The 24,558-nt window shown below is 49.9% G+C and overlaps 1 protein-coding gene and 1 long non-coding RNA gene across 5 annotated transcripts in view; one reads left to right on the forward strand and one right to left on the reverse strand.

Moving 5' to 3' along the window:
- Positions 1 to 12: 12 nt before the first annotated feature.
- Positions 13 to 24,469, forward strand: LOC136020542 (uncharacterized). 3 transcript variants are annotated; one of them, XR_010615396.1, is made up of 5 exons: positions 13 to 253; positions 1,572 to 1,644; positions 17,730 to 17,831; positions 19,432 to 19,588; positions 22,216 to 24,469. It is a non-coding gene; the product is annotated as an uncharacterized LOC136020542 (long non-coding RNA). The 3 variants fall into 3 exon arrangements; XR_010615395.1 differs by lacking the exon at positions 19,432 to 19,588 and having other exon boundaries at positions 22,216 to 24,467; XR_010615397.1 differs by lacking the exons at positions 19,432 to 19,588; positions 22,216 to 24,469 and adding an exon at positions 19,109 to 19,357.
- The window catches only part of HNF4A (hepatocyte nuclear factor 4 alpha), a 34,194-nt gene continuing 17,197 nt past the window's right edge, over positions 7,562 to 24,558 (reverse strand). For both annotated transcript variants that reach the window (XM_065691695.1, XM_065691694.1), the window contains exons 2-10: positions 22,210 to 22,384; positions 20,505 to 20,599; positions 17,991 to 18,097; positions 15,497 to 15,652; positions 12,418 to 12,505; positions 11,752 to 11,907; positions 11,243 to 11,479; positions 10,464 to 10,586; positions 7,562 to 9,792 (exon numbers count right to left, since the gene is read on the reverse strand). In XM_065691695.1, the coding sequence (XP_065547767.1) occupies positions 9,650 to 9,792; positions 10,464 to 10,586; positions 11,243 to 11,479; positions 11,752 to 11,907; positions 12,418 to 12,505; positions 15,497 to 15,652; positions 17,991 to 18,097; positions 20,505 to 20,599; positions 22,210 to 22,384 (1,280 nt within the window). In that variant the 3' untranslated portion in view covers positions 7,562 to 9,649. The remainder of the gene's footprint in view (positions 9,793 to 10,463; positions 10,587 to 11,242; positions 11,480 to 11,751; positions 11,908 to 12,417; positions 12,506 to 15,496; positions 15,653 to 17,990; positions 18,098 to 20,504; positions 20,600 to 22,209; positions 22,385 to 24,558) is intronic.

The following is a 24,558-nucleotide window of genomic DNA, read 5'->3' on the forward strand; positions in this document are numbered from 1 at the left end:
GGGCCTCGGGCCCGAGGTGCGGGCGTTCGCTCGCCTCCGGTGTGCGCGGTGCAGCGGGGGGGGAGCGCCGGGACCGCTCCGTGTGGGGCGCGTCTGCGGCCGTTTCACCTCATCCGCTTGTGTAGCGCCGGTCACTGAGCAGCCGGGAGCCGCCGCGGCGCCGTTACACCCTTATGTATACATGAGACCTCTGCCCGTATGAAGCCCCCTTGGGGCTGATGTTCGAGAGCGGCAGCGCTCAGGCGGTGACCGGGTACGTCCGCAGGGTCTGCCCCTGCTAGCGCTTCCCGACAACGAGCAAGTCGGGCAGGAACGCCCGGTGTGGATGAACAGGGAAGCTGCCGCTGCCCCATCCCTGGCAGTGCTCAAGGCCAGGTTGGACACAGGGGCTTGGAGCAAGCTGCTCCAGTGGAAGGGGTCCCTGCCCGTGGCAGGGGTTGGAGCTGGATGGGGTTTAAGATCCGTTCCGAGCCATTCTGCGGTTTAATGACTCCTCCCTTGTCTGGGGCCAAGCCGGTATCCGGGACAGTAGCGAGCTCCGGGGCTGTGAGCAGAGAAGGGCCGCCTGGATGGGAGCACAGCACCGTCTGCGGGCCCTGGAGCCTCCCCGCCAGCCAGAGCTCCCCAGCGAGCCGGGAGGCAGAGCAGTTGTGGCCTTACCTGGGCAGAGCTAGGGGGGCCTCAGAGCAGGGTCCAGGCAGGGGCAGCCGGTGGGAGCAGGGCCCAGATGTGCTGGTGTAGCCTGAATTTAAATGGCATCACAGGGACTAAATGGTGCCGAAGGGAGGATTTCTGTGGCTTGGGTGGGGGTTTTGTGACTGTTGTTTGGTTTGGTGTTTGAGAGGCCAGAAAGCTGTATCCCACAGGAGTGCGCAGGGGGATGCTTGACCTCTCTGCGTGGAATTTATAATAACATTAAAAAAAGATGTTTATTCCCAGGCTTGCTGCATTAAAAAAGGTTCAACAGAGCTACGGGGAGGGGGGGAACGACACACGTTTAACCCCACTGATTTAGATTTTGATTGCAAACTGGGCTCAGCATCCTGCTGGGGACTGTGCCCAGCGAGCTCAGTGGGCTCTGCTGTTTTCTCTTGGCTGTAACCCTTTTCAGCCAGGAGAGGGAGTCAAAGACAGTTGGACAAAGAGCGGCATTCCCGGGAGCTGGCAGAGGGAAACGAGGCCCTTCTGCAGCAGCTGAGGTGCTGCTTTGATTTATTTTTGTTCCAAGGTTTCATCCTTCTAAAGTGGAAAGTGTTTCAGCGGCACCGTGGAAACAAACTGAGTGTGCCAGAGGTGTTTACCAGCAGGGAGACCGCTCAGAGAAGGGGAGTACACTGGTTCACCCCCATGCTGATGTTCCAGTTTAACCCTGCTTTGGGCGCAGCCAGCTCAGAGCTGGGTGCAGCCTGGCCAGCTGGTGCCATAGGCTGGGACCTGTTTGGAGCTGTGTGAATTAGACCTGTTTGTGATGTTGCTCCGTGCCCTTCCCAGTAGATGGTGGAATAAACAATGTTGGAAGGGACCTTGGGAGGACAAGAGACCTTACATTGCTCCCGTTTCCATTTACACAGCTCCTGGGTACAGACACTTGTGACACAAGCATGGGAAAAGCAGCCAGACGGGACGTGGAGTCCCAGGGTAGAGGTAAGAGCCTGAAGCTGGCAGCTGCAGACAGTTTGGAGAGGGGGAGAAGGTGTGTGTGAGGAGATGGGTCTGTGGCCACTGCAGGGGTGGAGGAGGTTTCTGGGTGCACCTGACCCAGGTAATTGCTGAAATTAGCATTGAATCATAGGATCATAGAATAGTTAGGGTTGGAAAGCACCTCAAGATCATCCAGTTCCAACCCCCCTGCCATGGGCAGGGACACCTCACACTAAACCATCCCACACAAGGCTTCATCCAACCTGGCCTTGAACACTGCCAGGGATGGAGCACTCACAACCTCCCTGGGCAACCCGTTCCAGTGCCTCACCACCCTAACAGGAAAGAATTTCCTCCTTATATCCAATCTAAACTTCCCCTGTTTCAGTTTTAACCCATTACCCCTTGTCCTGTCACTACAGTCCCTAATGAAGAGTCCCTCCAAAGCATCCCTATAGGCCCCCTTCAGATACTGGAAGGCTGCTATGAGGTCTCCACGCAGCCTTCTCTTCTCCTCTTCTCTTCATTGAGGCAGAGCTGATCTGAGAAAAGGCTTAGAAACACCCAACAGCTGGGAAATACTGGAGCTGCAAACAGGAATTTGTGCTACAGGTTGCAAAATCGGGTTGGAATTTGCACCTCTCAAACAAGGGAGGAAAATTTAGCAGGGAGGTGGCAGTTCCAGACCTGACCGGTTAATAGCTGCTGCAGCAGGGTGTTAGAAGTAAGCAGGGATGTTTGAAAGGGGTGACGTGTGAAGGAAGCTCTGCTTTGGGGAACAGGAGATGCAGGAAACAAGCAAGAATCAGTTGCAATCATATTGAGAGATATGAAAAAGGATATTAAAGTGAGAGCAAGAGCCTTAGGCAGGTAGGAGAGAATAAGGAAGGAAAACAGAAGTGAGAATTCTGCATAGTGAAGAAGGGCTGGGGGTGAAATATGGTTTGAGGATGGGTTCCCTTACCTCAGTTTTCCTTATGTGGGGAATATTGAACTGAAGGAGAGTGGTGGGTGGTGGATGGTGATGGTGAGGGGTTCAGTCCATGTTGTAGGGTGAATTGTAAAGTATTGGCACATGAGACAGCAGGCACGGTAGCAAGAGGTTTTGTAATTTACTCTACCTGGTGCTGGCATCCTGTGGCTAGGAACCAGTAAAGGCAGAACCAGTCTATAAGGAAGTAAAAGCTAAACTGAAAACAAACATCGCATCCAGGCACTGACAGTCCTCCCCTAGCTGGAGAGTTGTGTCCTTACCCACAGCTGCAGGAGGGAGGACGACACACTGCAGCACATGCATGGAGGTGAGGAGCACATGCAAGAGGAGGTGAGCCACTTCATCAGCTCCAAATCTACAGTATTTGCAGGCGCCTCCGTCAGGAGCTGTGCTGCCTGACCTTGGGAGCCACACCTGGAGCCCCATGCAGAATCCAGCCCTTCTCATGTCTCCTATCACATGTGGTTCATACCTTTCTCAGCTCTGCTCCTGGGTGCTCCCGCGCCCTGCCGTTGCGTTATAAATGAGTGGCTGTTGGTGTTGGTTGATATTTAATGAAGTCCATGTAATACCCTTCACTCATTTACTTATCCGCGCAGTTTTAATACCCAGCCTGGGAAAGTTATCTTGGCTTGTTTAAGCTTTTCCACCATTAGCAATAAACATTTTACAGTCTTGGCAAGCTGAGGCTGAAAAGAGAGCATGACTTCAAACAGCATTGCTCACAGAGAAGGCTTTAAACTAAAAGGATATTAAATCACTAAACTGTGCAAACATAACAGTCCTGTAATAAAGATAATCTATGTGTAGGGGGGCTCTGGTCCTTTGGGTGCAGGTGGAACCTCTGGGCTTCACAAATTACACAACCCTTTTGGGCAGCTCAGCGTCAGAGCAGAGAGTCCCATGGTGCTAGGTGAGGTCTATCCATGCATGAGGTCCTGTTGTAGCTCAAACTTGAGCTGCTTCTGTTGTGCCAGTCCAGCAGCATGGAAAGGATTGCAGGAGAATGATGGCCCCTGCTAATCCCCCCCAGGCAAGGCCACACCAGGCTGGTATAAACCTGCTCTGGACGTGGTGCCTGGCTTTGGGGCACTTGGCTATGACACAATCCAACAGCTATTCCTCTGTGCTCAGACAGTAAAGTGACTGAGATTATGTGCCCTAAATTACCATGAATATTCATGGTCTCAAAGCCTGGAAGTGTACATCCTCCAGGACAGGCTTCCATACCTGTTTTCTGCATGTCATAGTGTGAGCAGGGGGATCTCACAGATGGCAACCTCAGTTGTAAGAAGCAGATGCTGTACTGCAGAGGACAGCTCCTGCTCTGCACATGATTTCCCTATGCATATAGGCCAGACCCACGTGCAAAGCTAAAGCAACAGCAAACACACACAAAAGCTTGGCAAGGAATATGCTTGGCAGGACCCCTGAATGTTTTAATTATTTCAAGATTTCTGTAGTTTAGTTTCTAAGAGTCACAGAATAGTTTGGGCTGGAAGGGACCTTTCAAGGTCTTCTCATCCAACATGTGATTTACTCTGAACAGAGACAGTGTTTTCCCACTGGAATAATTGACCTAAAAATACCACTTTCACAGATCTTTGCTTGGACATCATGAAAAGAGTTTGCAGCTGGAGATGCTGCTCTCCAGGAAATCATCCTTAGTCGAGGTTGCAAGCACAGAAGAGGACAGGAAAAGGTTTCATTGTGTTTTGTGGTGCCCTGGTGCACTGGAAGGAAAGCAGCTCTGTGTTTGGATGGGTCCCTGGCAGGATTAGCCCTTCCAGGGTGCTGTGAAGGTGCTGCTCAGGGACCTGAGCTTCTTGCGATGGCTGCAGTGCTGCTGAGTGTGTTAGAGCAGTAAAAGCACTCAGGTTTGCTCCTGCAGGAACCTGCTCGGTAAATGGTGTAGGATGCTTTCCAGGGGAAGAATGAGGGAAGCGCTGCTGTTCCCTGGGTTGGACTGAGTGCGTTTGCTCTTGGGGCTTTCAACCTAGTGTCTATCACAAGCCACCAGTCAATGGGAAGGGGTGAAGCAGGGCTGTGTGTTGGTGTGACCCCTAAGCAATATCTCAGGACTTACACAGCCTTGGGGTAAAGGAATGCAGCTGTGAAGAGAGGAGCTACATGCAGGAAATAGTATTATTTCAGTGGAAATACAAGAGCCTGCAATGCTGGAGCTGTGTCCTCCGCTGCCTCCATGGACATCCACCACAGCAGGTCTCCAGTGTGCTCTCCCAGGTGAGAAGATGCCACTTTAAAACCATACCTTAAGGTCCTCGCAGAGTGAGGATCCAAATGGCCATCCTTCACCTGTGTTCAGGAGTGCTGTAGTCCACAGACAGGGATTCTGGGTCTGACACTGAGGTTTCTCTTTGCTTATTCTGCCTCAAGCATTTTTCTCGGTTGCTTCCCATTTTAGCTGGTGCATGAGCTGGGGACCTCCATTTCTATTTAGGTGGACCTATAAGGCTTTGTATCCTCTGCAAATCAGCTCTAAGTGGATCCTAGGATATGTGTAAACCAGTGTGCTCCATGTCAGTGGCTCATGATAATACTAACCCATCAGCAGGATTAATTACTGGGTGGTTTTAAGGCACAGTGAGGTTTTGGGGAGTCCTGAAGAGGAACAGAGAAGTGTATTATTGAGTTACCTTATTGTAATGATTTTCCTGGTCAGTGATGGGGAGCACATCATGTTCCAGCCAGTGCTAATGCCTGGCTTGGCAGCTACAGTGAGGAATTCCTGTCCGACACAGTGCTTTCTGCTGTGGGTGTCTATCCGGGCAGCCCTTGCACTGTTTATCACACCCATGACAGTTTCTGGGAGGCGGTGGGGAATCACAACTTCCCAGACCTGGTGAGGGGCCCCCCAGGCTCAGAAGGACTCTTCTGAGATAGGGGAGTCACAAGGGAGTGCAGGTCCCAGCCAGGCAGAGGTGCCTGTCATGAGGGACTGAAATGGAGCACAGCCCACAGAGCCCAGTGGTCCAGGGCTTGAATGGCGAGCACTTTGTTGACCCCAGCAGCGTGTTTTGTCTTACACAGGACACTAAACTGAAGGACGTGACTGCAGTCTTGTTTGTGCCAAGCTCTCCTGCTCACCCCACACCTAACGAAGCTGACACTATATTGCCAGTTTTATTGGCCTGGCTGGCAATTTTTCAGGTGCTAGGTGTGTTTATGATTATCAGGGTCACACCTTGATTAGGAATGGGGAGAGGGATTTTAAACATACCCACACCTTACCCTTCCTCCTCCAGGCTCTCTGAATGGAAGGGGGTTGTGCAGTGTGTGTGGCCTGAACTCCCCAATTGGTTGGTGATGTTTGCACTCAGCCTTGAGGGAACTGGCCAGCCTGGCACACAGAATTGCCTGGCTCAGCAGTGCCACGTTGCTGAGCCGTCCCTGCTGCCTCTTGTTGTTCATGACTATCTGTGCCTCTGTGTGCACTTGCAAGTTTAATAGCAGCAATAGTTGCCTTTGTCAGAGATGATATGCAGGCCATAAAATTCATTCTCTATTCGTTATTTTTCTCTCCCACTGAGATATGGAGGCTGTGGAAAAGACTCCAAAGCCTGGTGGCTGCTTCAGATGAAGGTTATATAAAGGATATGGAAAGAATGTATTTCATAGTGGCCAGAGGACCTAAAAAATACCACTTTCACAGATCTTTGCTTGGACATCATAAAAAGATTTCGCAGCTGGAGATGCTGCTCTCCAGGATATCATCCTTAGTCTAGGCTACAGGCACAGAAAAGGACAAGAAAAAGCTCTCATGTCCAAAACCAACATAAGGAAGTTGTGTCTTAAAGGCTGTCCTTACAGCAGCCATATCCTCTGATGTGGGACATTGCCTCTGGGCTCCAGGGAGCCCAGTAGGATAAAAGACAGCCCACAAGTGGCAAGACCAGTGTCTCAGGGTGATTCCTGGATGGAGTGACACAAGAGGTGAGGGTTGGGATCGAGGACGCCACTTAAGGATAAGGATGTCTCTGGGACAGTTTGTGGGTTTTATTCCAAGTGAGCTGAATCCAGCAATAAGAAACCTTCTGTAGGGACTCCACTGATTTAAGATTAACCAGGTAAAGGGCAGCCTTGATGGAGCAGTTCGTGGGAAGGAATCCAGGAGAATTTATTGTTTCAAAGGTTTGATATTACATATATGGAGTTTTTAGGGCATATACCCAGGTAAAACCAACCACGGGTAACAGGGTTCCGGTGGCAGGCAGAGGAACCCTGGGTTTTATCCCACATTAAGGAGAAGGAACTAACTCCTTTTCCTTCTCTTGACTGGACTAACCACTCAGTGGCTGTGTGTGCTGAGATAACGCGTGTCCCGTGGCTGTCTTTGCTGACCTTGTGCAGGCATTTAGTTATGGCTTTGGGGCTCTCATCATCTAATTGTCAGTGTATTTCACCTTATCATCTTATTATGCCCTTATGTTCAGTGTGCCTTTGGCTGTACCTGCTGCCAGCAGCAGGATGACTGTGTCTGAACCAAAGCAGAATCTTCCCCCAAAATGCTCAGAAATTACCTTTGAAATGGAAGAGGGACTTAATCTTCAACATGTTAATAAGATATCTTGGCTTCCTTTGCTTGGCTTTCGTAGTGTGGTTACTTCAAGTCTTTAAGCTCCCTGGAAGCATGAAATCAAATATTTATTCTTCATGTTTGTTTTCCTTTTAATGAAAATCGGGATTGCCATTCAGTCTTACGATGCCAGCGCATGTGGCTTCAGGACAGACACCAGCTAACATTAGCCTTGCCAGGAAACAGTGACAGCTGGCGACAGCATCCAACACTTATTTGGGCTTTTTCCTCGATACCCATATGCTTTGTGCTCAGACCAAGAGGGAGGTGAGCCCCTTGGTCTAAAACGAATCCTCCCAGAAGAAAGAAATCCATCTGTCTGGGGAAAGTTAGAAAATATTTTTGCATTTATTTCTTCTCTGTTTTTTTATGCATACAAACTCTAGTGAAGAAATAGTCCTCTGTTTCCATTGGAAGGCAGTAACCAGCAAAAATTCATGTACAGTATTGAGGAATGCTTGGTGCAAGCAGACCAAAAAGGATTCCCCACAGAGTATGTCTACGTACAGGAAAACAGGGTTGCTGCAGTTGGAAAAGACAGCCAGGTTATTATGGGGTGTTTTTTTTTTTTTCTTTGCATTTAATCTCCCAATTATAAATAATCAATGTGATTTACAGAATAATTTACAGAAAATGATTGGATTCATCATTGCAATAAATTACTCGGTCTGATGCCACCACTGAGAGACAGTACGATACTTGTGACACCGTCAGCGCAGGCAGAGGTGTTTCATTTTTGCATTGGAAGTCAAGGGGCAGATGTGCAGCTCCCCTGGCCGGGCTGGCTCAGATTCCTCCCTGCCAGGGACCTCTCCACAGCCATGGTTCCCCCATCTCCAACTTCCCCAAGGCCAGCACCACACACACATAGTCCATGGTTGATGAGAGCTTCTATTGCCTTGTGCTGCCAAAGATAACTCAGGGCTGAAGCCCTGCAGTGCTCTGAGCTCCAGCCTTGCTGGCACTCGGGGAGGCAAGTGCTGGGCATGGGAGGGCTCCTTCCCTGCATCCAGCTGTAAAGCAAAGATCAGATCTGTGGGGTTTTGGCACAGGCAGGCACAGAGAAGTAGGGACTGTGGCAGGTGGGTGCAGAGCCAAGGCTGGGGCAGACCCAAGGGGCTTGGGGGACACAGGGTATTTCCTTGTCCTCTGTCATTCTCTGCAGGACTTGAAGCATTGTGGTTTTGAAGTTGCTGCCCTCAAACCCTCTAAGGTCTGAAGGAGCCATAATGAGTTCTTATCATGTTATGAAGAACTATAAATCTGTTATCAGCCACTCGCTCTAAGCTGAAGGAGTGGCACTGGATTGGAAAAATAGATTTTATGGCATATAGTAGCATTAAAGCTGGGTCTGAACTGAGATCCTAGTCAAAATGCTCCCAGCACTTGGGCAGCCCAAGGTGTTGGTCCAGTTTGTGAGGCTCAGGCTCTTCTCACCCTCACAGCCATCTCCCCTTCGTACATCCTTCCTCCTGCTTCCTTCCAAGTAAGCATCCAGTGGTTTTGTGACTGCTGAGAACCAGTAGTGGGACCAGTGATATTTTGGGCACTGCTGCCCGCTGCCAGCCTGTACAGGGGTGACCCCATCCCATTAGCTGAAATCTCCTGAACCCCTTGGTCCCCCAGCTTCCCAGTTCAGGTAGTGAGGAGGCAGTAAGTAGTGTAGGGGAAGGGTTTGGCAGTGGTTGCCTCTCTGAGCCATGTGGCTGGGGGGTGATCATGGCACGGAAATAACAAAACACTGCAAAAGACAGAAGGATCCAAACAGTGGAAAATCCTCATAGGCCAGACTGTGCCCCAGTATCAGCTGGAAAGATGTGTTAGACCTGGCTGGTTTGGGGGGATTAGTGCACTGTAGGGTGACATCATGCAAAGACCTGGGACTAGCCAAGGCTGAGGAGCGGTTCCGGCAGCGCTGCCTGGGCAAAACCCATGTGGTTCACCTGATGCAATGCTCCTGGGGGAGCTGCCGTTTCCATCAAGTCTGGTTGGACTGGGGACTGTCTGGGGAGCTGGCATGGCTGCAGGAAGGAAGCCCTCCATTCACACAGCACAGAGAATTGCTTGTTCGCTGAGTCTGATGTGAGCTGAACCAATGCTGAGAGGTGGCAATAGGGGAACAGCCCCCCGTCACTGCAACCTCCCCACAGAGGGAGGCAGAAATCTGGCCCTTCTCACAAGGACTGAGGGTTTCAATAAGGCTTCAGCCTTAGTTCTGGGGCTCAGGGCTGCCCATGGCACGTGCTGTCTGCACTTGCAGGAAGACAGCTTTTGGTGGTGGTGGACCAGTCCAAGAAGCAAGTCCGTGTGTTTGCGCCCAGGGAACTCTGGATGGGTTTTCTTTTCACAGTGGCAGAGGCAGTTTTGGCTTTTCTCCCACACGGTCTTCTGAATGAGGCCGGCTGGTCTGCAGGTTGCTAGATGACCTCCTGTTTCGTGATGGCAGGTTGTGGGATGGAGGTGGGCTGTTTGGCCACGGTTGCAATGGCTCCAGGCAGCAGCTTGTATTGCTCTGGCCCTGAGCCCGCAGGTGGGGATGGCTGTGGAGTTTCTGGAGTAGCTACAGAGAGAGAAACAGAATTGGAAGGTGGCCTCATGGATCTGACAGCACTGGGATCTGTCCTCAGTCATGTGGGGTTCAGGTGTAAACAAGGCAGAGGCCCCGTACTGAAGCCATAGCTCCTAATGGCTTGTGTGTTTGCTGTGAGGCTGCCCAGATGCACAGGCACTGTTAGATTCTCTTGAAGAGCCACAATAATGAACATTGAATGAGTCTCGTTGCTGGCATTTTGACCTGTACTGGCCATTGTTTTGCTCAGCTGAGGCCATCTCAGCCCAAATTCCCAAGTGATGGTCCCATGTGGTGCCCTGCGTGGTGGCCTGCATTTTTTGCAGAGGGCAAAGCAAGGTCTGTCTGCACCATTGAAGCAGAGGGGAGCCTTTCCACTGATTTCAGTAGGCACTGGATGGGATCAGTCATCCCTTAAGGGCTATGTAAAAGTTACAGTCTGCCAGGGAACATCTTGTTGAATCAGTCTAGACTAATCTAATCTAACCTAACCCACCTCTCTGTTTGTCTTTCCCTCCTTTCTGCATAGGAATTTCTCACACACTTATTATCAGAGGGTCTGTCCTGCATGGAAATCTCCTTGGGAGGTAGAAACTACTTTCAAGGCACACTTGAAAGCTCAGTTTCTCCTGGGAGCTCTCCATCTCTCAGGTGATACTCACACATCTGCCCGTTGTGCATCTGAGGAGGCATTGTGTTGGCCACAATGACATTTGTTCCCAGGTTCTCCTGGATCAGATGAGGGTGCAGGGGGTGGTGGGCATGCGGCGTTTCACTTGATGAGCCTAAAAGACATCAGTTGCCACAATAGCAGAAGGAGACAGTTCAGTTGGGCAGACCCACTGCACCGAAACGTCCAAGGCTTTGTGCGTGATCAGCTTGTGCACGCATGATTGGAGCACACCCTTTCCATTTTGCCCCATGGATGAGGAAGCTATCTCACTAACCCCTGCCTGCTGCCTGCATTTCCTTATACAGGGTTATATTCCTCTCCTCCTGAGTCACACCTCCGTGTAAAGAATAGCACAGTGGCCACTCTTCATTTTGTTTTGTCCCATTGGATGCCTCCCACTAGAAAATCTGGGACATGCTTTCAACCCGAGCTTTCAGGTCTCTGTGTTTTGACGACTCCTTTCTGACACAGACGAGGATTAGTGAAATTGCTGGAGGGAATCTGGGGGTTGCACAGCAAAGCTCATCTACATGCAGAGGGCTGGGGATGCCTCTCTAAATGCATACAGAGCTACTGCATCTCTTTAGGTGAGCAGAAGTGGAGGACTCTTTTTGGCACTGTCAATGCTAGGAGGAGATGATTTTGTGTGAGTCAAGGGCTGACCTGCACACAGGCTCTCTCTACCTTTTTCATGTAGGAAACAATAGCTATAGAGGTTCTCAAGGGGATGATGGTCAGGGAACACTGAGAGGACCCTCAAGTACTCACCTCCCAGCAGCATCTCTTGCAGCAGGTTGTCAATCTTAGCCATGCCAAAGAGCTTGACGAACTGGATCTGCTCTATCATCTGCCAGGTGATGCTCTGCAGCACTGGCAGCAGCAGCAGCAGCTCCCCGAAGCGGCCCCGTGAGTCATACTGCCGGTCATTGATGTAGTCCTCCAGGCTGACTTGTACCTGGTACCGCATCCGCTTGATCTTGGAGGGGTCGCTCAGTCCTTTGGCATCTGAAACAACCCATAGAATCGATTGTGCAGGCTGCTTCCCTAGGAGCTGCCCTTCAGTAACCACATGAAATCTGGGTGCAGGCTGAAGTGAGCTCTCTCTGATTCTCTTATCATGTCTAAGGGATGTTTTTTCCCTTCTTCTCCCCTTCCTCTAAGAACAGTTTGGCCCAGAGAGGAGATCAGGCAGCATTTTGACAATTCAGGTCTGGTATTAGTTGGCATAACCCAAACTAGTCCTCTCTGATGGTAACCCTCACCAAGCCGGAGCATACCTGGGTCGAAGAAGATGATGGCTTTCAAGCAGGCATATTCATTGTCATCTATCTGCAGCTCCTGGAAGGGGAGGACCAGCTCGTCTAGGATGCGGATGGCCACACGGTTCACCTCCACCAGCTCAGGGCAGTTCCGGGGGATGATGTGGTCATTTCCTTTAGACAAGCAGCACAGAGACCATCCCCTTGTCATTGCCCAAGACTTATCAGGGGTAGCAAGGAGTTCAGAACCCAGGCACCCAATGCTGAGGTACTTTTGTGGGTGGAAGACTTAAGAAATTCCTCCTTCTGCCCCTTCCCTGGCTCAGCCTGCCAGCAATGCTGATCTGTGTTGCTAGAGCAGCCTCTCCTTACAGAGGAGTCACTCAAGCAAGCAAAAGCTGACCAGGGAGCAAGAGCGTTTTTCTCATTCACACCATAGCCTGCTTCCACAGACCTTGTGGTTTCAATGCGAATGTTCATAGCTCCCCAGCTTTGCCACATGTCATGGCCTTGATGTGAACATCAGCTGCACCCAAAGGCTGTGTTATGCTCACTGAAACACAGAGGAGCTCAAGCCACCACCCTGCAAAAAGGATGTCCGCAAACACTGAACCACCCTCTCCTTCACCTGGCAGGGAAGCTTCACAGAAGCAGATGGGCTGGGTGCAGAAAGGTGCTCTTTACCTAGCAGCAAGACATCCTTGAACACCATGGACCTCTTGGCAGCTCCCAGTAACAGGTGTTCGCCTGCGTGTGCTCGCAGCAGCGCTACCTGCAAGGGCAGGGAAAAGTTATTTGGGTGATGCAGAGACAGACACAAGGCTGAGATTCCATGTAAGCAAGCCCAGCATTCCTGTACTGGACTCAAGGATGGGGAGTGAGAGCCCCTGTTTAGTCACAGTCAGAGAAAGGGATCAGACAATGGTTTACTCCTGTGCATAAACATCTCTAAATCCATCAGGACCAGTGGCACCTGAAACATCCCGTATTCATGGCACGTGTCATGAGCAAGACCATGCAGACTGTCCCAGGACCTCACAGCACCACTGGAACATGTTCACAGAGGGCTGTCTGCAGACAAAGCAGCTCCTACCGAGTACAGAACCAGGGACCATGCTCCAGCCTGGGAAGTGGGGAGAAGTACAATCCACTGCTGTGGACAGTTGCCGTCCCTCTGGAACATGCCCACTTCCACTGAAATCACGCTTACGGGGTCTCGCATCTACTTTGCTCCTGGGGTCACCCTCTGGCCGTTCATTCCCACCACAGCAATGGACATTTGGGCCAGGGAAGCCAAAGGGATGTTTTTCTGCCCTGATGTTAATCATTGAAGTGTTTCATTTTACACCCTCGAGCAGCTCCTGAGAATGTTCTGAATCTTTTGCCCTCCTTCAGTTAAAAATTCCAGAGATTTAGGCAGAAACAGAAGTTAACGATTGGACAGCCTGACACGGATTCTTCTTAATGTCCAGCCAGGAGCCTCTGCTGGAGAAAACAATCGTTAAACATTAATGGAGAGACTCTGGGAAGTGTGTCTTGATGGGAATGGTGCCCTTCTCCAGTGTGCTATCCCTCAGCATCTGACAAAGCCAAGAGAAGTCTTACGCTACCAGAAATGCCAGGGGAATGTGTCACCCGTGGAAGAGAGCTCTGGTTCGAAAAGATGCTCATGGCTGAGAGAGGGGTATTTATTTCTTGCAGAGGGTGAAAAAAGTTATGCAAAATAGAGTGGAGGTCTTTGCAGAAAGACTACGCACACATGATAGTGGGGAACCTTTATCTATACGCCAACATCTAACCTCTCTCTATCGCTATCCAAACGTGGGTGGGTATGTTACCCAAACTCCTTGTCGTTACCAGAGCTGCACAAAACTGAGCTTTCCTATCTAATGCAACTTGGAGAAGGATGCAAAACCTTCAAGTCCCAAGGGAGAGCAAAGCCCTCCTATAGAAATTACCTGCCTAATACAAAGGCAAGAAAGCTCAGTTTGGAACCATCTTTTTTGTTTCCATGAAATTTGATTGTTTGAACAGGGTTAAATTCAATTACTTCAACAAGGCAAAGCCATCTCATTTGATATTTATGCTTGCAGTGATCAACCTGAAATATGTCACTCTGTTGTGAACTATAAATGTAAATGTAAGAGTTGTAACACAACAAACTAGAATGTTAACTTCAAAATGAGTAAGCTTTGCCCACCATATCCAGTACTTTGAGATTTTGGTGCAGAGGGAGAATAAGGGGTTGGGTATGACTTTTCCTATAAAAATGTTGGCTGTGATGATTCATTCTCAGGCAACATTTTAGTGGCAAGGTAAGAGCATTTCCTAACATTACATGTTCCCACTGGACGTGTCTGGACTGGCTGTTATGTCCCTTGGACACTTGCTTGCACTTAGTTTCATTCATTCCTGCTCCTTGTCAGTCTGTCCTTCCTCCTGCAGTCCTCTGATTATCTGCTGCCTCTGTCCTCAGATTGTCATTCAAAAGCACATTAACGCATCACAGTCTTTCCTCTAAAGCAATTTGGGACAGATTGGGAACTGCTCATGATGAGAGGTGGCTGGTCCTAACAGACCTGTTTCAGATGAGCCAAACCCACGGAGCCTGCTGAGAGCAGCCCCTCCGCTGCGGGAAGGCAGGGTCCAGACAATGTCACCTTTAGGTTTGTTTTCTTCTTTGAGAAATGTTGCAGCCCCACAATGGTAAAATGAGCTCACGTGGAAATTGTTGTAGTCTGTAGTGTTATTAACCAGGTTTACTGCCTCTGTTCCAAATGGCACAAGGATGCAATGGGTTGTGCAGAGCTGCCCCGAGCCTCCGCTGGGCTGCGGCCTGTGTGCTGGGTAAATGTCATTTGCCACTGGATTCCATTTTGCTTTTCATACTTTTTGAGTTGTATTTGACTGAGGAGTTTAACAGATTTCTTACCATTTTAAACAATTTAGCACTTGCATACAATAGAACAGAGGGAGGCATGCTGCCGTGTTGATAGTGCTGAATTCTCTAGGGCTCTATGCCGCTGTTAGTGAAGAGCTCAGATTTAGGATTTAGGGGGGTTTGATCAGCTCTTACTTTCTGGATTTCTTTTTTGTTCATGGCATAAAAATTACCTCTAGGTCTGTAGGGCTGGAGACTGATCCCAGCTGAAAAGAACACATCTGGTCTTGTGTCTGTGCACTGTACAGATTAGGAATTCCTTCCTACCTGTGCTGACCACTGCCAGAAGTGCTATACCCTGCCACCAGTGCTGTCTCTTTGTTAAATGCAAGTATATTGCTGGTTTTTAACCCTGCCTTGGGAGCAAACTTACGTTTTCTTTCAATAATTCCACACCAGGAGAATGGATACAAGCATGTGGCCAGGCAAGAAGCAGAAAGACCGGCAGGTTTGTGCTTAAGTTTAAGAACAAACTAGGCTAGAAATTTGTCCTACCAAGTCTGATTACCCTTAGCGTTTGTATAGCACTTCAGGTATTCAGAGTGCTGCACAAACTATAAATAATAAATAACTGACCGAAAGACCCATGCAAAATGTGCATCTGATTATGTACCTAATTTGAGCTCAGCGTTATCGTGACTGTGCTCATCGACTGATTAGCTGCACATGCAAATGGCCTGTGCTGGCATTGTATGGATGCCATTCCCAATCAGCTGCAGCAGTCAGGATAACAGCGTGTCAATGCACCTTTCCTTTGAAGGTCTTCAGCTCCCTGCTGCCTTCACCAGGGCAGAGCGAGGTGGAATGGATGGAGTGACTTGCCTGGTCATCCAAGGGCAGCTCACAGAAGGCAGGGATGTACTTGGCCCATTCCACCAGCACCAGCAGCTGCTGCTTCATGGACTCACACACATCGGAGATGTTGGCAATCTTCTTTCCTCGGATGTCTCCATTGAGCACAGGAACCGGGGATGATATCTGGAAAGAGAGAAGTGATTCTTTAGCTTTCAGTGCCATAGAGGAAACATAGGCAGGAAAATCCCCAGCCTGTGGGTTGTGCTGATGCAGACTCCAGCATCAATGATTACTTCCTCCATTGCACACCCAGCCTCTACAATACATTTAAACTCATTTAAATTGAGATCAACTTGGGATCTGTGAACATGGAATGCTTTGGAGCTGAGGCTGTGGATCATCTTGGTGAGCTGTCGTGCCTTGAACACACTGGAAAGCACGAAAGAAATGTTTCTAAAGTGAAGGTCTTCCTTCCACTGAACAACTGTGCTCAGCCAAGATGCAGGAGAGAGCAGAAGGACTTATGTAGCATCAGCCTCACCAGTAGCCAGGACACATCCACCCAGTGCTGCTACACAAGCTACTTGTCCCACCAAAGGGCAGGGAACTGCTCCCTATTTCACTCTGCTCCACAGCTAGTGCTTCTCCAGACCTGCCGTGTCTGCTTTTGACAGGGCACCTGCAGGCTTTACTTCTCAGCTTTTAGGCCCTTTTGGCAAAACCGCTGATGTACAAACATGCCCCAAAAGAACTGTTTGCATGGTGAATTATTTGTGATTGCAGAGGCAAATGGGCCCGTTTCATTTACAAAGGACAAGCCTCACAGCTCTGCAAGTACTGTCACCCAGAGCCTGAAAGAACATCTCCCCCAAACCAGGCACCCAGCCTCCTCCCTGGTTCTCATGCGTAGCTGCTTACCCAGCTCATCTGAAAATTTGCCCTTAGTCACTACTTTATCCTCATGCTCCTGTAAGCAATTAACTCAAGCCCATCGCTGCCCTCCGCCTGCCCTCTGTGCTCTTGTACAACATCAGCTCTTCCTGTCCTGTTCCTGCCAGGGTTTTCAGCTTGGACCTTGCCAAGGAAATAGGATTCTAATGCCACCTGCACTTTTCCCCCCCCCAGGTTGCATTACCTGGAAGCTTTCCAGCTCTCGAGCTGTTATTGAATAAATACGATTGTAAAAATCTCACCATGTATTACGCTAATCGGAGAGCCCGGAAGGCTTAGCAAATAAAGAGAGACCTCTGAGTGAGTGACCCAAGATCTTGGAGAAAGCAGCTCCTCAGCAGTATCTTGTTCTAATTAGGCAGGCACATAAAAGTTACCAATTAGCGCGCTGGATCCTGCCTTGTTTAATGAGTCTCTCCGTGCTCTGTGGGAGAGCAGGAGCTCCCGTGGATCTGTCGATGGTTGTAGTTTTTATCAGCAGACCCTGCTCCACGCTTACATATGATGATAGAGGACTCATCGTCCCAGAAATGTCCTTCTCTTGCAGATCCCGTGACTTGAGACCCCCTTATCTCACACCTTTGGCAGCAGCACCAATATTAATTTTATAGGGTGTATAAATACATTAGGGCCTGCATAGGACAAGGTGAGACACAGGATGAGATTGGATATGCTGCTTTTGTACAGGACTGGCTGTTGGCCCTTCTGGCATATCCTCTCCTTGGGGAAGTGGACCTTACAGCCTAAGCACAGCTCGTCCTGCCCTGAAGCATCTCCCAGGGCAGCCTTCAGGGTAAAATGACCCTTGAAGCAAGAAGGATCATGGGCTGCCAACTCAAACGCCTCCTCATGTTCCCTGGCACAAGGAGTGCTGCTCTCCCCACCTCCCATGAAGAGCGGCAGCTCTTTCCTCCAGCCCCATCCTTATCACTTGTTATCACAGACAAACCGTCCCCGCAGCCTGTGCCCTCCCATCCTGTCCTGTGTCCTCCCAGAGAGTGCTGATCTCGTGTGCACTGTTTGCGGTATCCGGCATCCTAAATCAGAATCATCTTTTCAGGTGAATGCTCTAGGAAATCAGTCTTGGCAGTATCCTTGTGGAAACGGGGACTTAGAACCAAACACTAAGAAAGAATATCTGCATAAAACAGACATGAAACTGATTTCCTCATGAAACTGCAGGAAGCCACAATCTGAAGTTCATAGCAGCCGATGGGAAGGGAGATTGTTCATGTGAGGCCAGCCCCTCCGCTGGCTTAGGTAGCTGCAGCTCCTTGGATTTCAATGATTCTACTCTATTTTCTTCCAGCAGGCTCTCCAGCCTTCATGCGTCACAACCAAGCCGAACAGATTACTGTGTATTACTACAACTGAGATCTGGACCAAGGAGCATTTAGAGGGATGGTGTCAGGTAACAAATGCCTTTGAAAAGCCAATGTTGAGTTGGCAGATAAGTTACTTTTAGAAAAGGGGTGGTAATTTGATGACTCAGCTATTAAATACTCAACTGGCTTTACTAGCCAGATAGCGCCTGATGCTTTTGTATTTGCCAAAGAAGAAAGAGAGGTACCTGTTGTGCCAGGACTTCTGCCTGCAGTAGGACATTGATGGAGGGCAAGCTGCTGTCTTCGTAACTCGATCTGCGGGTGCTGATTCGGTCCCGTTCATTTTGTACAGCTGCAAGAGAGTTATTTTGGCTGAGCTACAGCTCCTCCATGGCAATGAACATCAGAAAGTAGCATAGACTTTTGGCATTCCCTTTCTTTAGAAGCAGTTTCCCAGCTTCCCTACCTGGCAGGGCAGCTTTGTGATGGGATGCCTGTGAGATCTGTCTGCGTCTGGTGGATCTGTTTTCAGATTGGCTTTATTAGGCTTTCCTGTGATGGGATTATTACAGAACCCAAACACCTGCTTCAAAGCTTGTAGACTTCAATAGGAAAGTTTCCTTTCAAAGGATGTGGTTCTGAGTTTTTTGCTTTCAATATAAGGGGTCTGAAACAGTGGCCACGCTCACGCATGGCCCAAAGCTCATGTGTGAAATGGAGGAATCTGCGTGGCTTCCTTGTCTGTCCACATGACTTCTGTGTGTTCCATTTGGGAAGCTCTTGCACCAGGTAGGGGCAGTTGGAAATCTTCCGTCTAAGCTACAATAAGGAAGGAGGTGCAGAACAGCTTCTTTTTATCTATCCAGAGCACCTGAGCTCTCCCATACCTTTTTGTAAAGAGAGTCCCAGGACAGGTTTGACCCCACCGTGCCTCCCTGTGCGATCTTGAGTCTATAGACAGCAGCAGCCAGAGCAGAAGCAGCAGTGCTGGGGGGAGGATTTGCCTCTGTGTGCCACGAGGCCGTGGGCTGGCTATAACTCCCCATGGCCATGCCAGCCAAAGCCATCTGCTCAAATAAGGTATTGATCGATGGCAGGGGAAACAGAACAGTCCCTGCCTTAGGCTGGTGGCTCTCTGGATTGATACGTTCTCAATGTATAAATCCACCTGATAAAAAGCAATAATGAGGCTGGGCCAGAAGCAAAGCCCTGCAGTCAGCGGCTGTAAATAGGAGCTCTCAAGGTTATGCTGCTTGTTATCAGTAGCAGGACCCCGAGTTCAGTCACGCCATGATGTTTTCCAAATGTTTGCTCAGTATTAGCTGGTCATGCACCTAATGTAACTTCTATTGAATATTAACAGACAGCAGCAAAGCTCCGGGCATGGGATGAGTGGGCGCTGCAGGGAGAGGAGGATTCCTATGTTCTGCAGTACAAGCCAAGCCAAGTTCCTTGCAATTCCTCGCCCCCTTTAACATGGAATAAATGTTCCTGCTCAGAGGTGTTCCCCCAGGCCGGTGTTCCTGGGGAAGCCACCCAGGTACCGCTGGTACTTTTTTGTTGTCTTCAAGGACCCCGTTTCTCCTCAGTTTCTCCTCGAGGGGGTGTGAACTGTGGGGGAGCACAGGGTTTAATTTCTCTACATGGGACATCAGGGCCAAATGCCTCCTGGTTGTCCCTTTGCAGACATCAGTGCCGTGAGTTCTGTGCCATGCCAAGCCGCTCCTCTGGGCTGCTCCTGACAGCTTTTCCCTCTACCAAAGAGCCACCAGTGCGACCATCAGCAGGGCCGCAGCAGCTCCACTGCACGTACTCCTGAGAACCAAGCAGGGCTAAGAATAGGGTGAGTCCTGTCCCATTGTGTCTGAGTCATGGGGACCTAGAAGGGAGCGGAGACAGAGGGGCAGGGAAGGTGATGGGGTGTCCCTGTGCCATGCAGTGGGGTGGGTATCTTTACCCATTTCATATGGAGTTAAATAGCCAAAACGTTCCACCTTGCTCTGGGTCTTTTCTGCTGTGGTGAGTGTATCACATAGAGCTAAGCTCTCTGCAGAGGGTCAGCAAGAACTTGTATGCATATTAGGAAAAAAAGGTGCAAAATGACAGCTGGACCTTTGCTGGACTCACCTCTCCAGCCTTGGGTTTCATGGTGACAACTGCACTTAGAGCAGTTTTCCCAAAGTATGTTCAAATTTCCAGGCCTTCTTGGAAGTTTCTGCTTCTCAGGGATGTTGAGAAGCATTCCTAAACCGCTTGGATGCCCCAGTTATGTGGGAGCACAAGTGATTTGTGTGTCAGTGTGAGGGAGAATGGGCTGAAGAGGCCCACTGTGATTTGTGTGTACAAGCATGGGTAAGACGCAGGCAGAGTCCTGCAGCACTGCCATGGGCTTGTCTTTGATGGCATTTGAGATGTGCCCTGAGAAGTGTCCTAACGCTGAATGTGGGAGCACCCAGGGCCCCCATGCCTCGCCCTCAACTGTTGGGACAGGGACTGCTTGCAAGGGCTTTGCATGGGTGGGAGTGGGCAGGTTGGGTACATGCAGGGCTCATCACTGGAGGACAAAACTCTTCCTATACCCCCCTGCAATGGGGTCTGGATCTGTGCACAGGAGAGCACTGTGGAGGGAAGAAAGGGCTAGGATGGGTCAAGCATGAGCATGGCAGGGACTGGCCTTGGGCTGCAAGGACTTCCTCAAACATAGGCAGACAGTTTGACTGCTGGTGGGGGGAGCACAGGGAAGCCATGCCATCACCCACCTTCCTTCTTCATTCCTGCTCGGAAGCACTTCTTAAGCCTGCAGTATCGGCACTGGTTCCTTTTGTCTTTGTCTACCACACACTGCCTGTTAAACCTGGGAAGAAAGAGAAGTGTGAGGAGCAGCAAGACTGAGCCTGGAGGCTCGAAGGTGGAGAGCAGGTTCCCAGACGCTCACCCTGAGAAAGGAGCCCCGGTCTGTGCCATTTCCATGCTTTAGCCTGGGGTTTCTTCTTTGCACTGAACATCTCAGCCCTCTGCTCTATCTCTGGATGTTCAATAAGGACGGATTAGAGCTGACAGCCGCATGCAGGAGCTCAGGCTGCTGGCCACTGGGCATAGGATGCTCGAGATGCATTAACAAGCCCCAGTGAAATTAAAAGTGTGAGCCAGGAGAGTCAGAGCCAACTTGGTAGCCTCTGTTGTAGGTTAGATCCCAGTGAGAAGGGAGGAAGAACGTATTTATGTGAATTAAAAAAGGGTAGAAGGTTGTTCTTGAGTCAGTAAGGTCAAGAAGTGGGTTTAAGTCCCTGCATCTCTCCAGGGCTGTGTCCAGGCATGTTGGTTCTGACCTCTGAACAGCATCACTGGTGTGCAAACAGCTCTGCAGCCAACTGCACTTCAGAGAGCACTTGGGAAGCAACCAGCTCCTTCCCTGCACACTTGTATCACCAAATCCATTGCACATGGTGTGGCAAACACTGGTCTCTGATGTGTGTGGCTCCTGCATGCAACACAGGCCTGGTGGCCATTTGCAGCATGAATATCACTTGCAACTTTGCTCTAATTAACTGGGGCTTGATCAAGCTTGCAAAGTAAAGGCAAAGGTGTACAGAGCTGGGAAAGGGCTCCCAGCCATGCTGAGCTCTGTAGCTTCCCAAAAGGCTTGTTGCTACCATGCTTTTTAAAGGCCTACGGTTTGCCCAAATGATGCCTGAAAGCATCTTTCTAAGCATTTCTGTAGCACTTATATAAAAGCCCTTGTCTCCAAAGAACTGGGCACTTTGGCTTTTCCAATGGAGCTGTGGGGAAGGTGCTCCCTGGGCAGCAGCTTGAATAAACCTGGGGTGCAAGTGCTTCACGTGCACTCATAAACCCGGGGCTTCCTTCTGTCACTCAGATTTGAGTCACGTTGCTCTTCATGTTCTCCAAGTAGCTGTCAGGCCACCAGGAGTAACTCACTCAAAAAGCTGAGCAATTTAGGCACTCTGAGCTAAGGATTCTGTGGTTTCCTCTGTGACTCTATGTGTGGGTTGCTCAGAGCAGGGAGCAGGGCGGTCACAGTTGCTGATGGCACAGGAGAGGCAGGGGCTACCACCAATAACACAAGGTGCAGTGCATGAGTTGCAGGAACAGCATGTGTGCCTCATCCGAGATGTGCACACTACACTGCCCAGCTTGTTGCCCCCTTGCAGCATCACCTTGCTTGTCTGCCACATCCAGAGTTGGCCACATCCATTTGCAAGAGCACATGTTTGGCCCCTAAAGACTGCGGCAAGGCCTCCCAAGGTCTTTCTCAGTGATCACTGGAGGCCAATCCCACAGTGAGAGCAGTCTCTGACCCTTCACAGCTGGGGACTGAGGTCAGGGAAGGTGGTGGACGATGCAGAAAGGATGACGGATGCTGCTGCGCTTTGAGGGCTTTGTTATTCAGCTCCTAGGGACTGTTTTGTCTCAGTCACATTACTCTGTCCCCTCTGTCCTTACCTGCAGGAATACATGTGGTTCTTCCGGACGCTCCTCCTGAAGAAGCCCTTGCAGCCATCACAGCTGGAGGCCCCATAATGCTTCCCCGTGGCGCGGTCTCCACAGATGGCACACAGTGCGCTCACCCCGATGCTGTTGGAAGTGTTGAGGTTGGCTGTTTCTGATGGAGACGTGTCTGCTTGGGGAAGGACACAGGAAGAAGAGGATAGTGAGAGAGACAGACAACGTTTCCTAACTCGGTTTCCAGTGAGAGGCTTGATTTTTGGAAGAACAAGGTTAACTGCAGCCAGAGAGAGCCAGGTCAGAGAGATGGGTACGAGCTGGTGGGATGCTCCGAGTGTGTTAAGTCATTGCATTTTGACTGTGCCAAAGCTCCCCATGTGCCAGGGTAAGAAAGCTCTTCCCAAAGGCCTGACTCCAGCAACACCTTCAGTCAAAGCGGAAACCCAGTTGCCAGAGTCACAGAGCAGAGCCAAAATTCTTTTGGGATTTGCAAGTACTTTGACCTGCAGTAGGGTGGCCAGAGAAAAAGCTGGTGCAGAGTTAAAGCTGAGGTATTACAGCTCAGGGTGAGCAGCTGATTTATTAGAGAGGTGTTTATGTTACAGCACTGAAAGAGCCCAAGATAGCCCTGAGCAGACACTATTAGAGAAATGAGGTGGTCAGCTCCCTTTCCTGAGATCCTCTGTGCCAGATATGGAGCACCAGCCTGCACAGGGGTTCTTCTGGAGAACAAGACTTTAAGTACATATAAACTCAAATGGCTTCAGCTAGAAAACTCATGTGGCAAACACTGCCTGTGCAAGGAAGGACTGATTCAAGCTAGATGAGGAAGAAAGGGTGATGCTATAGCATGGAGGAGGCTGTATGTTGGGCATATTCCAGAGTCTGGTAGCACCACAGCTGAACTTGATGTGCCGCACAGTCCTTACGATCAGGCACTTGCAAGGCTGTTTTGGGAGGATGGGGAATTGTAATAGCCTCTGTAGAAAAGGACATCTGAAGGGCTCAAAACCATACAAGGCCTATGCTAAAACCCCTCCAGCAGGCCAAACAAACCACCAGGCCAAAAGGATCAGCCCTTAATTCGGTTGATCTAATTGTCCTCTCCTATGCACATTTTCCTGTATCAGCACAGGCACATTCCCCTGCCTCAGTGGCAACCCTGGTTGCAAATGATAGCCAGGACCTACAAAGCCACGGGAACCTGCTGGGATTTGAATACTTGAGTCTACAGGTGTGTGGGTTTGGCAGGGATGCCGCTATCACCCTGGGAGGGCCACAGCTGCTCCCAGTCGGCACCCAGCAGAAAGGGAGCTTGATGCTATAAAAAGGCTGGTTCCAGGAGGGCTCCTTTCAGTAGCTGGAGCGTGGTGCTGTTGAGGTAATGTTGCTTGGGGCAGGGCTCCAGTTCTAGCTCTTACTTTGCAGAGAAAGGGGTGTTAACAGCAGCCGCTGCACAGCCTGCTCATGCTGTCCCTTGTCAGCAGTGAGCTGGCACTGGGGATCTCAAGCCAGCCCTTTCATTTCCCTGACACCTTTCTGTCTTTCTAATTCCTCATGTCCCTCCTAGATTTCCTTCTAAGTCAGTTTGCTGCCTCTCTCTGTTCCTGCCTGGCACACACTGGCCCACAGCTGCATTTCTGTGGGGGCAGCTGTCCTCGCAAAGCTCTCTTCTCCACTCCAAAGCCCATTCTGGCTGTCTCTTGTCCCTTTGAGAGCTTGCCTCCAAAACCATCCTTCCTTCCAGTGCATCCTGAGGGCTGGGCTGGGTGAAGGTCATTCCAGGCAGATTAGATGCTGGTTAGATTTCCAATTTCAGCTGAACATAGGACTTAACCCAAGAAAGGAAGAGTTGATTTACCTATAACCACATTACTTGTGTGTGTGTGAGAGCCCAGATAAATCCCTTTCTAGCAGCATATCATGCTATAATCAGATGAACATAGAACAGGAAAAACTGGCACCAGTATCAAAGAAATTACAACATCTTCCTCTAATTGCCAACCAACAATAAAATTATTGCCTAATGGATAATTTTCCAATTAAGGTTATTTCATGGTGCCAGAAAGCGTTGTGGCTGCTGCGGTGAAGTGGGTTTATAATTTGGAGTTAAGGTAAATGGAGGAATGGAAAAACCTGACTTTAATTTGAGACCTCACAACTGAGACCTGTGAGCTCCTCGAGAGGTCCCCAAGCCTATCTGAACATGGGATGCATTTGGTCTGTGGCAAACTTGCTCAGTGCTGAGCAGCCATCTCTGGGCTGGAGCTCATCTCTCCTGCAGTCCTTGGCCAGGGTGGGAGGCAGAGGTGGTGTGGGCAGTTGTTGGAGTGCCAAAGCAGCTCT

Source organism: Lathamus discolor, chromosome 11 (genome assembly GCF_037157495.1).
Source record: "Lathamus discolor isolate bLatDis1 chromosome 11, bLatDis1.hap1, whole genome shotgun sequence".
Lineage (NCBI taxonomy): Eukaryota > Metazoa > Chordata > Aves > Psittaciformes > Psittacidae > Lathamus > Lathamus discolor.